Raw genomic sequence first — 14046 nt, forward strand, 5'->3', positions numbered from 1 at the left:
ATCATAAACCTATGACCTAAATCTGTATCTTTGGTTTGTCTTGTTGCGTCTGATGATGACCTGCATTCTGGCCTTGGTTCGCCTGTGAGGCTCCTGGTTTATTAAACAACATGTGTTATCTTCTGTTTGAGAGAACAGAAGAGTACAGCTTGACATTCTGTTGTCCTGGTCAGTTATGGAATATCCATAACAAATACTATAAATTTGAATTTCACTTTGTTGGTAAAATGACACATTCTGAACCACTGCACGGCTAAAATGAGCACTTCTTTGTTTAGAAATAATATGTATATGCTATGTCTTCACCACTCAGGGGGTTTTGTTTTTGAAAGCAAATTGTTTTATTGGCATATAAAATTGCTCCCCATCCCTCCTATTTCATCAAGTAGAGAAAATGATGCAGTTTGTTGTAAGATTCCACGTTGGTTTTCCTCCTGTCCTCTCCAATTTTTTGAGTCACCAGCCGCCACTGGTTTAGAGATACCTTTTCCTCCGCCCTTTCCCCAAATACCCCTAACAAATAATGTAACCGATATGCACATCTTTTACTTTTTTGCCCGATACTTCAATAATAATTGATTTTGAATTTGAATTGATTTTATCCCCAAAGCAAATACAGGTGGTTCAGAAGTCCTCACAACATCTGTGCAAACACTCATTCAAAGATGATCAGATTTCTATATACTACTAAGGGAGCAGCTGATTAAAATACCTTGTCACTCAGCCCCTCTTGTCCCAGACACACACTACAACACATTTATTGTTAAATTTTCTACCATCCCTCCATGGATCATTCATGTCATCCTCTCCTCCTCTCCAGCCCCTGATAATTTGATTCTTCATTCATTTGGTTTTGTTGTGTCTGTTTTGTTCAGCAAGTAACTAATTGCCTAAATGTATTGTCATTAATTTCAGTTAGACTTAATATGTGTTATGGTGTATGGGAGAAAGATCCAAGAGAGGATGATGCAGGCTATCAAAGCTGAATTTGTCAAAAGCATTTCCATTACAATAACATTTTATGTTTATTATGTACAAAAACACTTTGTATTATGACTTCATTTCTTGTCAGAAACTCATCCAAGTTGAGCAATGCTTTATGAAGTTGCACATCAGTCAGACAGCTATTCATAGTGTTCAATTCAGTTGAAAAAATCATGAGGAAAAAAATGTAATATCTCTAACTAACTATAAAGTTTTAATAAAAGACAACCACCTGCCATTGTACTTACAGTTTCCCTTGACAACCAGCAGGTGGAGTACTGCTGCATAGATATGGGCTCCACAATTTTGAAGTGCTGCATCTACTGGGATGCTCTTGAAGTGACAAAGTGCAAGAAAATGTGGTTTTAGGTTTTAAATATGTGGTCAGCTCAGCTTTCTTGACATTTAGGATATTTGCAAACTCTGGACTGTACTGAAAATGTCACTTATTGAATGATTTTGAAGAGTCACTTCAATACTGGACTCTGGACTTCAAATTATGTAAACCTGCTGAGTCGAGGCTTTCCGCTATAAAAATTCTGCAACACTGGTCTGAGTTGAAGGATTTCATCAATTCCTTTGTGAAAGGAGCCAATAAAAATCAAGTTAGAGCTAGTCTACGATATGTGCCGGGCTGTTTGCTCAAACTCCAGCCTCTCAGTAATGGAGTTCAATATATTGCCAGAGCCCTGCAGGAAACCTTGTGCGTCTAAAAGAACCATTTTTATTCATCTTTGATTTTTTTCTGGCATTTGTAAAAAATGATTTATATCACAGGGGATCAGAATTAATACAAAGCCTTGCAAGTCAGGATATTCATTTCCAATTTGGGTTACACTTTTTTCCTGCAGCCCTTGTGTTGCGGTCTATTCTGTGGCTTAGAGGTCAGTTATATTATATTCCCTGGGCGTGGGCCATGTTGTGCTTTTCTCTCGGAGCTGCAGCCAACAGATCAATACATCAGCGGGCTTAGTGCTAACCCACTTCTCAATAGGCTGGTGTCCACTACATGCTCCTACAGGCATTCAGTCTACAAATCTGCCATTCAGAAGCAAGTCCTGTCAGTCTTTTGGTAGATAGTTGCTGGAGAGGGATGATTAATTGCCATCGCTTTATGTGAAATACACTTAGCCCTGTATTAGGCCCAAGTAGTGTTCCTTCACGCTTCCCAGTATCTGCAGAAAACAAAATGTCTTAAACAAAAGCCAAGGAAAAACACTTGAAAACACTTTATTAATAATGTTAATTAAGCACCAAAACATTGCCCAATTAAAAAAATTATGAATGAACAACATTTTAACTGGTTCTGTTGGAACAACAACTGCTAAACTGAATATAAGACCTTGTTGTTTCCTGGCAGTGCTCACATTTAGACATTTTACAAATACTGAGGTCAAGGGTCAAAGTCCTTTGACGCTCTCCCTCAAAAAAACAAAGTCCTTACATTTTAAAAAAAGAAAAAGTTTTTGTATTTTTTAAACTTAGTTTTTCAGTTATGTTTTCTGCAACTTTTTTAATGGAGCAGTTCTTTAAAGACAATACCTAAATTCTGACAAAAATAACTGCATTTTAATTGAATTTTGTCCCTATTTTCCATATAATTGGTACCAGATTTATAGTGGTCTCCATGAAACTTTCTTGGAAATAACAAGTAAATTGCAATAGTGGAAATGTTGGTGTATAAGTGTGAGTACTGGTGTATAAAAACGCATCTGAAACTACTACAGTAGATTCAGTCTAAAAATGTGCAGTGTTTAAATAGTAGAATGTAAATTTGCAACAACGTGCAGACTTTCTGATGTAAATGATCTCTGTGAGTGTCGTAATTAAAAGTAACCTCTTTTCTGGTTCATTTGCTTTTTCTGAATTCCCAACGGCTGCGAGTGTCACTCTCAGTCTTCTTCTCTCCTCGTCTGCGTTTTTGTTCCTCTGTTTTGCTCTCCTCCTTGCTTTCTCTTGCATCTTCCTCTACCTTTCTTTCTCTTCGGTCCTGCATCCTCACTCCTTTCACTTTTCCCTCTTTTTTTCTTGCTCTTCTTCCTTTCCCTGCTCCACTATTTGACAAACACACACATACTGGACACACACATGCAGCTGTGGCTGTTTGCTTTGCTGAGCTGAAGCAGTTCTCTGTGCACACAGATGATATTTTGCCCCCTCGATGACAGCAATCCCATGCTGCAGCCTTGAGCTCCTCGAAACAATACAAGTCGAGAACAGAGTGTGAGAAAAAAAAATCTGCCAGGCGCCACTCACCCTGCAGTAATGACTATGTGTGTGTGTGTGTATCTCTTATTTATGTGTGGTCTTTGTTGTGATCCAAATGTCACATTATACAAGACGAGATGAGCAGCAGACATGACTGTTTGTGAGGACCATTATCCTGGACTCATTTGGTAATACTGCAGTGCAGCTGAGAGTGATGTATGTTCTGGGAAGTTCAGTGTTTGGCTGTAATTGTTTGTATTTGTGCAGCTGCACAATTTCTCTCATCTGAGCATGTAAATAATGCTGGTTTCTTGCACAACAGCCTGGTGTTTGGAGCCTGGTGAAAGGACTGTCTGAAGATTAAAGATGCCATGTGTAGCAATTTTAAACATCCAAACAGCATTGTCAGAATATTTGTAATAGCTTCGTACAATCATTGTGAATAGAATAAGACCGCGCTGGATACGGTTATAGCTTATGTTTCATTCTTTTGTCTTAGGGTTAGTTTCTCAACACTAAGACCACATTTCCCATAATCCCTTCTTGACTGTGCTGGCTTGTCCAACCAATTGCTGTTTTATCATGTTTATCTTTATTGAGGGGAATAATGTTGTAATTTTTCCTTTAATTTTTCACCCATCTGCAAGAAATTCTGCAAGAGTTGCAACATTTGCTGTATTTGCACTGAAACAAGACTAAGTCTGATGCCTCGCTAATGGCTTTTTGAGCAAAATGTTAGTCACCATGCTACCACTTTGACAATCCTGACATATTAATGTTTACTAGATATAATGTTTACCATGTTCGGCAGCTTAGTTTTGCAGAATAGTGAAAACTTTGACCTGCTGGTAGACAAAAAGTCAGGGATCACCAACATCAGGAGGCTTTATCCAAAGGAGAACATGAATGTCTGTGCAAAATTTAATGCTGATCCATCCAGTAATTGTTTAAAAGAGAGTATATTTCAAAACTGTGAGCTATTTTTGTAGGAAAATAGTCTGTTGGTATGTTGGTTTGTTTTGCTATTTTTCAGTACACCACATTCCAAACACCGCTGATTATCATGTACAGTACTGTGTTATTGAAAAAGATATACAGTACAGCTATTTTACACTTGTATATTATGTTTTTAAAAAGGTGAATTAGACTATTGTGTGAGTTGATGCACTGCTACAAGGGGTTTTGATGGGATCCAGCAGGAGGGATCGAATTCTGCTCGGGGCTTCATAAATAGGCTCCCTGCTGCTTGCCAGAAAATACAGTCAAACCAAATATATCTACCTGACAGTATACACTCTGGCTTCATTTCAGGAAGACAGCCAAAACACTTTGGTTTGCTCAATTTTTTTTTATGTTTGTCATATTGTATGGGAAGTTTTAGTGATAACAAATGAAGGAATGTGAGATTTGGCTGTCAAAAAGTTACAACTTGTTATGGGTTGAATTCATTCTCTCCTCAATAGTTCCTGTTCTTGCTCAGTGAGAATGACTTCCTTGAATTTCCTTCTACACCTTCATTTCTCTCAGCATAGAGAGGTGGATTTTTCTTACATTTGCAAACATCAAAGGCACTTTATACATAAATGTCGTTCCTCTTCCCTTAGTAAAACTGCTGTTTTGGGTTTAGGTTTATAAATTGACTGATTCAAAGGCAAATGAGCCACAAACCTATCTAGAGAATGAATTCTGTGTTTTAAAAGCCTTTCAAGATGGCAAAACACTCTAAGGGGCTTAATGGTGTGTGTCAAACAGAGGTTCTTTGGTCGTTTTTGTTGTTTTTTATCAGACAATTTTAATTATTTCTCTTAATAGAATGTAGACACGTGAAAGGTGTTATAATAATGGAGTCAGTGTATTGCTTTTCGTTGTGGCTTTGTTTGTTTAATCGGTTTGAAATGTCACTGACACTGTTATTACGGTCCAGAGACCACTGATAAGGTTTCCCTATGTTTTGTGAGCGTGAAGCCAGCTAACGTGGATTCAGCACTCTGGACAGCGCCATCTCTCTCTGTGTCTCTCTCTCTCAATTAAAATCCAGTGCGGCTTTCTCAGCTCAGTTTCAACCCTCCATGAGTGTGAGACAGTCTAGCACCGAGATAAGACCTCTAATAATTTCCTTTGGCCTTTTCAATATGCAACCAATACAACCAAACAGCATTTCATTTAACATTTCAACTCTAATTGTTTAACTTAAAAGTGTTTATGCTCGTCGTCCACATAGCAGAACTGACTAGAAGACCCCAAAGGAGTCGTGCAACAGGTGTGCACATTTGCCATCAAGGAAAGGCGGCATTAAACTGCCAGATTTGTGGACGGAGTTTCGAGTAAAGCCATCTGATATACAGAAGAAAGCGCTCGCATCGATGCAACAAGAAGAACAAGAAGAGGAGACGAGTTGTGGTTTCGTACCCAGTCTAGTGACGCCATCTCGCCGCCGCCCCCCTCCCCAAATGTTGCCGGTTACATTTCCAATCACTCCAGATGCTGACGGTGTGGGAACCACGTGTCTATGTAACTGCAAACAGCTTCTCTCTGCAGGGCTGCATCAAACTGCACGAGCAAACCGGAGGTAAGCTTTTCCTTCAGAAGAAAAGTCGAGAGTAAACCCTGTAGTAGAGTCATCTTTCTGAGAGAAAGAGCTCAGGCTAAACGCACACTTGTGTGCACAAAAGTTGCATTTTCATCTTGAAAATATGAGCCAATGTATATATAAATAACTAATAAGGATAGGGAATACTAGAGGGAAGTGTAAGCTGTGAATGGCTTATGTTTCGTCCTTTTTGTTTTATTGCCTGTTCATCCAAACACATAGAAAATAATGTTCTTTTTTTTATAAACGAATGAGCCTAAAAATGTAATAAAATTCTGGTTCATGTGGGAGAAACAGAAGAAATTTCCACATGAACATAAAAGCAGCCTAATTCAATTTTAGATGGTTTGGTGTTTTGTGTTGAAGGTGCAAACCGGAATGCGTTCACTGTTTAATTGCCGTCACTTTGTTGCTGCTTGGGTATAGATAGTCAGTGCACCTCCTCGCGCCCCACCGGCCGTCGGTCGTCTCGAGCGCAGCAGAAGAAAGACGCTGAAGCAGAAGAAGAGCGCGAGAGGACCACGAGCCGGGCTTCTCCTTCTTCCTACTTCTCCATCTAGTTTCTGGAGTAGTAGAGGCAGCAGAGCCATAGTCCAGCAGCTTCTTTTCATCAGCAAGGTGAGGGAAGAGGAAGAGGAGGAGGAGGTGGAGGAGGAGGAGAGGAGAGGAAGAGGAGACAGACAGACAGCAGCAGCAGCAGTATCTTGGCGCATTGGAGCTTATGGATTATTGAGAAGTGGAGGCCGAAACGCGGATCAAATATTCATAAGGACTTTTTAAAGAGAAAAACACAGAGTGGGATAGTGCAGAGATTCCCTGCAGTGATTCACCTGCCCGGTCCGGCGCTGCGTGCACTCTCACTGACCAGAGAGCAGAGAACCAGCGCTGCTGCTGGGAAAAGGATTCTGCATCTAGCGTGTGTGTGTGTGCAGTGTGTGAGTGTGTCTGACTGAGTGTGTGTGTTTGGAAAGGAGCCCCCCCGCTGCAGTACTTGCCCGCTGTACGGGTACAGGGATGCCACCGAGTTGCTGACGGACACCCGGTATCCGCACCCCTCCCCTCCTCCTCCCATCCCGGACGGACGGACGCACCGACCCCTGCGATCCCCACTAATATGCAATGGTTTTTTGTGCAGAAGCCGACAGCTGCCGCGTACCGCCGACTTCACGCTAGCGCCGCCGCATGCCTGTCCGCCGCTGCCGCTCCTCTCCCCGCGCCGCGCGGCAGACGACGCAATTTGAAGAGGAGCGCTCGGGGGCTTTTCACGCCGCGGCGGCCGGGCGGCAGCAGCAGCAGCGACCCCTCCTCCGCCGCTGAGGGCCACCGGCCGCTGGGGCAGCCGGAGGCGGAGACCGCGGAGCAAAGCGCCGCAGCGGTTGCTCTCTTCCTGCCGCACGGGGACGACGTCGACGCGGAATACGTGCGGCTCCTGGTCTCTGGGCTTGTGGAGGAACCGGGCGAGAAACCGGGCGACGAGCCGGGCTTCCTGCTCTTATTCTTGTCTATGGTGCAAATTGGGGGACAGAAGCACCGCCGAACTGAGCCCAACAGCTGGCCGGCTCTGCTGGCATGCAAACAGGGGGGCGGATCAGCCCCCATGCGGTGGGTGAATTTTAGGCTGCCGCATCCGGAGCGCCTCTCTTCCCCCACCTCCTCTTCCTCCTCCTCCTCCTCCTCCTCCTCCCCCGTCTCGGCCAAATCCATGCGGTTTATTTGGAACAACATTTTCAGCAAAGGATCGCATATGCTGCAGTGTCTTTGTGGCAGGAGCCTCAAGAAAAACAAGAACCCAACTGGTGAGTTTCTCACTGTCTCTCTCTCTCCCCCTTTCTTTCTTTCTCTCTCTCTCTCTCTCTCTGTGTGTACGTGCGTGTGTGGAGGTGATAGAGAAAGAGAAACACTTTAATGCGTGCCCGTGCGTGTGCGCGGGAGTGTGTGTGTGTGTGTGTGTGTGTATTCCCTCCCGAGACTGCACTGTTCGACTGCTTGCTGGTGTTTCTCTGCAATCGCAGTTGTGCAGCAAGTGAGTGCACTACGGGGAGGGGAAGGGGGGAGGGGGGCAACAGGGAGAAGGGGGTGGGTGTGTGTGTATGTGTGGGGGGGGGGGTGATAACTTATTAGCACAGATAGAGACTACAGTGGCAGTGCGTGTGAAAAGCGTGCGTGGCAGAGATGCTGCAGAAAATCAAGTCTAATGCAGCATGCAGACCCGTTCAGGCTCCAGTAACCTGCATGATTAAACAGCACATGGCCTTATTTAGACTTCCACCTTGGATATACTGTGGACTGTAGAGTGGAAAGAGTCCCTGTGTGTTTTTCTTATGGCTGCAGACATTTTCAGTCAGGATGTGTGAGCACAATAATCTCCTCGTGAGATAGAAGACTGAATGTGATGTGTTCAGCAGAGCTCACAGCTTCTTGGGGCACTGACTTTAAGGAGTCATACAGTGTTTATTTCAACTTTTTCATCTAGGTGAGCTGTTGGTTATGTCCAGCATCATGCTGGGTACACTCAGGCAACATCTCCATCTTCTAAAGTTGGGTTCCTGTGTAGATGTGTGTAACTACAACTTCAGAGATTAGGGATAGGACATCTGTCTGTCACATAACACTGACTGTGTTCATCAACAGGCTGCAGGTGTGATATAATTAAAGGTGAAATTCAGGTTAATTCACCAGGAGCTCCTTTATTCTCTTAGTCGTGCTCTCCAGAGGGTTCGGGACAAACGTAAAGTGGAGTGAAATCAGAACATTTCCCGTCAGATTTGTTAAAAGCTTTAACCGAAAGCAAATTGTTTGCTCTGTTTTCCACCAGATTTTTCCTCCGCTCCAGGCGGCACAGAGATTGACATTGGCGTTGTAACAGGAAGTGGATGTTGTTGACATTATTGGCATATTGACATTGCATTAGAGAGTTGGCCCCTGTAACCTCGACACAATGTTTGGAGGGCAACGACAGGCTCGATGAGGCGACTTTTTGAAGTCGTAGTTACATATTATGTCTTTATCAACAGATGTGAAAGTTTGGACAAACTATCCATCATCGCCATTATTATCTCTGCCTCGTTGTTTGGAGCCAAAAACTACATTTTGGGAAAGAGCTTGAGGCCTGGTCGGTGCAGAGGAGAGACCAGCATGTAGAAACTCACTGTGATGGGCTTAGAGACCAATCAATTAAGCAAACAACCCAAAAAAGTTCTCCTTTAGCCTTAATATATCCTAAATTAAACAATGATATATAAATATATACTGTTTTTTTCCTGAGCCGGCATCTAATGGCCATCAGAGGAAGTTGAAAACAACATGTTGTTGTTGAGAGCACTATGTAAGAGGAAATAGTATGAGACAAAAAAGTAGTATAAGTAAAAAAGAGTTAATGTTTCAACTCTATCCTGCTACCATGCACTGTATCATTCATCTACAAGCCTATTTACACCACACTCTGAGCTGAGCATAATGCAAACTGTTCATTATGTGGGCACTGGAAGTCATTTGCAGCATTTCTCTGTGAAAACATTCATCACTGAAAAGAAAAAGAAAAGACACTGAGTGGCTATTGTGATGGTGCGATGAGGTCAGAGACATTAATGCTGTGTCTTCTCTTTTTTCACTTGTTTTAGTGATTACAAAGCACTGTCCTTCTGGTTTAGAGCTGATGCGTTAAAAGGAAAGACTTTTCAGCACCATGGACAGCAACCAACTAGCATTAACAATCTCTGTGTTTACTGTCAACTACTTTCTAATGCATATCATTGTTGTTTTAGATACTTAATGTGTGTTTTCTGGGCTTTAAAAAGCCACTGGTTAAGTCAGTTTCTAGAGATCTGTTGCTCAATCATCATGTCTGCTTTTATTTCTGTCAAAGTTACAAAGTTATGGCAACACTGTGTAGGTTTTGCAGATCAGATTCTGCACTTACATGCAATACCATGCAACAACAGTCTAATTCTGACAAAAACAAACAGACATGATGCTTTCTGTGATGGATTACCCAACTCAAGCAAGTTTCAACTCTCTGTAAGCTTATTATCATACCAGTGGCGGACTGGAAATTAGAAAACACGACTCAGATATTTAAAACTTGGCAGCATGTCTTGGAAAATCTTGTGATTTGCATTCAACGAGCTGAAAGTTTTAGAAACATTGTCCTTAAAGGCTCTTTTCTGATACCACGAGGTAAACAGTGGGTGAAAGTGCACAATGACAAGTTTTGAAGCAAGTAGCATATAAGACATGTACTCATGGAATGATGTATTTTCATTTTGAGACAAATAAGAAACCAGATCTTTGTGAATATTGGCGCCTGGATTGTATGAGCTTTGGCCATTGATGCAACTATCTTGTAGCCAAAAAGGCATACAGAACACATGCTTTGTGCTGCAGCAGTGTACTCATCACTTCAACCATACAACTATGTTAAACAGCCTCAGAAGCAGAGGGTGTTTTTGTGATCTTAATGCTGTGCTAGACTGCAGAGCTGCACCCATACTTGCAGGCGACTGTAGTTCGTGGAAGATAAATAAGACTAACAGAAACAGAGACAGATGCACAAGAGAGGTGACTTGTAGTTTAAGATGTAAATATCTCTCGAAGATATTTCCCGCACATCAAACTGTTAGGTGTATAAACAGTTTATAAAAGGTAGAACTATATTTATGATTATCAACAAACACTTCAAGGAAAAAGGCATATGTCTGTACTGTGCGACTGACAAGTGATTTCTGGGAAAACGCCACAGTAATCAGTGCTTAGCAGCGCCAAAGATAAACCCCTAATTTTGCAGATTAAAGGTGAAAATACACAAAGCAAAATCAATATTGGCCTGTTGGCGCAGGTGAAAGGACTCATTTGCTGGACTGAACAGAACAGTCCAACAACATTTCCACAGTGTCTTTTCACTGCCTGCCAACACACCAGCACTGGCTATTTACAGTGTCACATGACTGTTTTTTTTGTGTCCCTTGGGCTCAGTGTTTCTGCTTTAATTCCTTTTTTTTTATTATGTCCTCTTTGCTCATTTGATGAATTGGCTTGAAGCTAGACTTTCTGCATTTATGAGAGAACATGTGCACTCCTATGATACATAAGTGGGGATTTTAACAACACCGAGCATAACTTCCTTACTCATAGTTACCCCGCAGTTTCAAAGTCCTTCTTTTGGTGTGTAAAGTCATTAAATATGATTAGCACAAGTAAAAAAATAAATTGATGTTATTTTAAAATGTCATTGAACATAATATCATACTTCATACACTGTATATTGAAATGTATAGTTCAGTCCTTTCTGCAACATGTTTAACAATGTGAGTGCTGAAACAGTGAAATGAATGAGAAAGATTGAAAATAGTAGTTTGATACAATAATAATCTTAGTAGCTTTTTCTGGAGCTTTCAATCGCATCTCATGGTCTTCACCAGTGGATGAAGTTGGCTCAGTTGTCCGTAAAAAGCTAGAAAGTGGACTTAAAAGAAGGATGTTATAAATCGCTGCTGTAAGGAGAAGATATTTTTTATTATTAATTGAGAAGAAGGTTATGTTAAAGATTTCTTATGTTGAAAAAAATGCATGCAAATACTTAATTTTAGGCAATTCCCTGCATCAAAAAGGTGTATTACTGTACTTTTTTTTGATGTGGCTACTGAAGTCCTTATATGATGGTGAAAGTGACTGATTGTGTGCTTCAGGTTTCAGTTTCACAAGTTCAGAAACTTGGCTTTTGCATATGTTGTTTTATCATGTGAGCTGTGATTAGCTAATGAAAGCATATCTCAACCACCTACACAAACACATACACACACACACAGTGGGGAATGCAAAGTAGAACGGCGGTACATTCGCTGTCTTTGAGAGAAATGAGTAAGTTCCCAGCAGCATCGTGCAGCTCATGGATTTATAGCAGCCAGCACCATTTAGCTGTCACTTTCTCTTTTAATTAAAGAAAACATATACTCTCTCCCTCGGCATTTTTAGTGTGTGTGTGTGTGTATTTATGTGTAATACACACAGCAGTTGGTGGTGAAATATAACTCTGCTATAAATGGGGAGTAGGGTGGAGAAGCTTTTGCTGACTCAGCATTTGCTGGCGTTTTTCCTCTGAATTGCACTATTTAGTGAAGGTCCACTGGGAGGGCAGAAAGACAGCTTTGGTGTGTGTGTGTGTGTGTGTGTGTGTGCATCAGTATGTACTGTATGTAGGTGATTCATTGAGAAGCAAGCTAAAGTCTTGTTTCTTTCTTACTTCTGTTGCTCTTGTAAAATAAGTGCACTTTTACTTAATATCGGTATTCTTATAATAAGATCTAAGATTTGCAAAATAACAAGGCTTAAAGTCTTAAGCCCCACAGTTGGTCCTTCAGTGCTGCAATATTCATTACACCCCACAATATGAAAGTGTTGGATGCAGAAAGCAACACATTTTGCTATTTTTAGCGGCACTCAGAACATGAAGTTTGTCCTAGAGATAGCAGCAGAGGGAAGATTGTCATTAAACGCTAAGTTTGCTCAGTCAATCTACCAATTAGAGTTTGATATTTCGAGTATATCAAAGCTTGTCCTGATGATGACACAAGAGGAAAGGCCAAGCAGCCACCAGAAACATTAGGAATCATCCTCTGGAGTGTGAATATTCATATGAAAGTTTGTGGCAGTCTCGTCAGTAGTTGTTTCAAATAATTCATGACAATATTATCACATTATTTCATGTTTAACCTTTAAGATTTCAATCCTGGTTGAATTTAGTGAACAATAGTATTGCTAAAAAAGCACCTTGCTGACAAATAAATTGGATTTCCTGTGGCTGCCTCCTCGTGAAGTAGCAGAAAATGTTCAGTTTGAATTATCAGTAACAAATTCAGCTCCATTAAAGCTGCAGGAGAGTGAGCTGTAACCACGGAGGCTTCTCTGAAATACGAACATTTACACTGGAGCACATCAGTGCACAATTTCCTGTCTGTGTAGCCAATTTGAATCCTGTGTGGTAAACGTGGACTCTACGAGTAACAATGCCAAAACTGATATATAGAGAGAGGCAATTTCAGAACATAATTATTCTCAATGGCTACCGCAGAAAAAAATTGCCATAAATATCAAAAATGGGGTTTGACTTACTGAAAAAATAAATATGATAACTTTAAAGGTCATAATACCCACTGACAGATTAATCTTAAATTCAACCATGGCATTAAAAAGTCTTATTTCTGTATATTTGTTATTTTTCTCCATTATTTCTTTCATTTCTGCTGCTAGGGAACCTTTTCCGTTAGAAACTGTGTGAATGGAGTTCCCTCTGCCTCCTCCAGATGAACCAGCATCACTATCATTCATTGTTAAAAAGGAATAAGGCACAATGTTACTCAATGTCTTGTGTCCCATATGACGTGACCCACATAGAGACTTTGGCCCTTTTATAGCACACGTATGTACGCACCCGCATGCACAAACACACACACAAACACGTCCTTTAATGTCTGTTTTTAGTTATCCAGTGAATAAAATATAATTCCTATAATTTCACCATCTCTGGAGAGTTGCCATGAAGGCATGGTACTTTATATTTTATTTAAACACTGGAGTATAGCAGTGGAGTTCTTGCCAGTTCAGATCTGTCTCTAGAAGTGAAAGGCCCACTCACACACAGTACACGTTTATTTGATTTCAATTGATTCTATTTTTATTTTATGTTAGTTTGAACTCTGTCAAGAATCAAAAAATACTCATATGTCATATTTTCCTCAAGCTTGCAACAAACTAAACTTGTTTGTGCGTGTCTTTCTGTCTGTTTCTCAGTTGCGTGCTGTTACGTTGTCCAGATGTGATGAGCGGACAAAATAGTGACGGTCTGTCCTCTAAGGTCACATGGAGGGTTTTTGGTGCAGTAGTCTAATACACTCCCTATCTGTGTGTGTGTGTGTGTGTGTGTGTGTGAACTCATTAACTCATGGCCTCATTGTCCAAACACACTGAGTCTGCAGAAAGACATTATGACTTTGCTGCTTCTGATGTGCTTTGGCCTGAACTCATCATTTACGTCATACCTCACACTCATGTACGTAAGCTGTCAAGTAATCACGGCCCCTCGCTCACGCACATTTACAGCACAGTCACACAGGTCATCTTATATAATCAGACCGGAACAAACCAAACTAAACTGAACTTTACAGGCGATGCGACTACACCGGTTTATAAATTGTTAAACCTGCATAAAAGTCTGAAACTGACTTTCACCACATCGTTGCATTCCTGTTTTGAAAGGGCAGTATTGAGGT

At 41.2% G+C, this 14046-nt stretch overlaps 1 protein-coding gene across 1 annotated transcript in view; it reads left to right on the forward strand.

The window, feature by feature from the left end:
• Nucleotides 1-7232: 7232 nt before the first annotated feature.
• The window catches only part of LOC122975999 (fibroblast growth factor 14-like), a 57573-nt gene continuing 50759 nt past the window's right edge, over nucleotides 7233-14046 (forward strand). Inside the window, exon 1 of the mRNA XM_044344228.1 lies at nucleotides 7233-7578. Coding sequence (XP_044200163.1) covers nucleotides 7287-7578 — 292 coding nt within the window. The 5' untranslated portion in view covers nucleotides 7233-7286. The remainder of the gene's footprint in view (nucleotides 7579-14046) is intronic.

This window comes from Thunnus albacares, chromosome 24 (assembly GCF_914725855.1).
Source record: "Thunnus albacares chromosome 24, fThuAlb1.1, whole genome shotgun sequence".
Taxonomy (NCBI): domain Eukaryota; kingdom Metazoa; phylum Chordata; class Actinopteri; order Scombriformes; family Scombridae; genus Thunnus; species Thunnus albacares.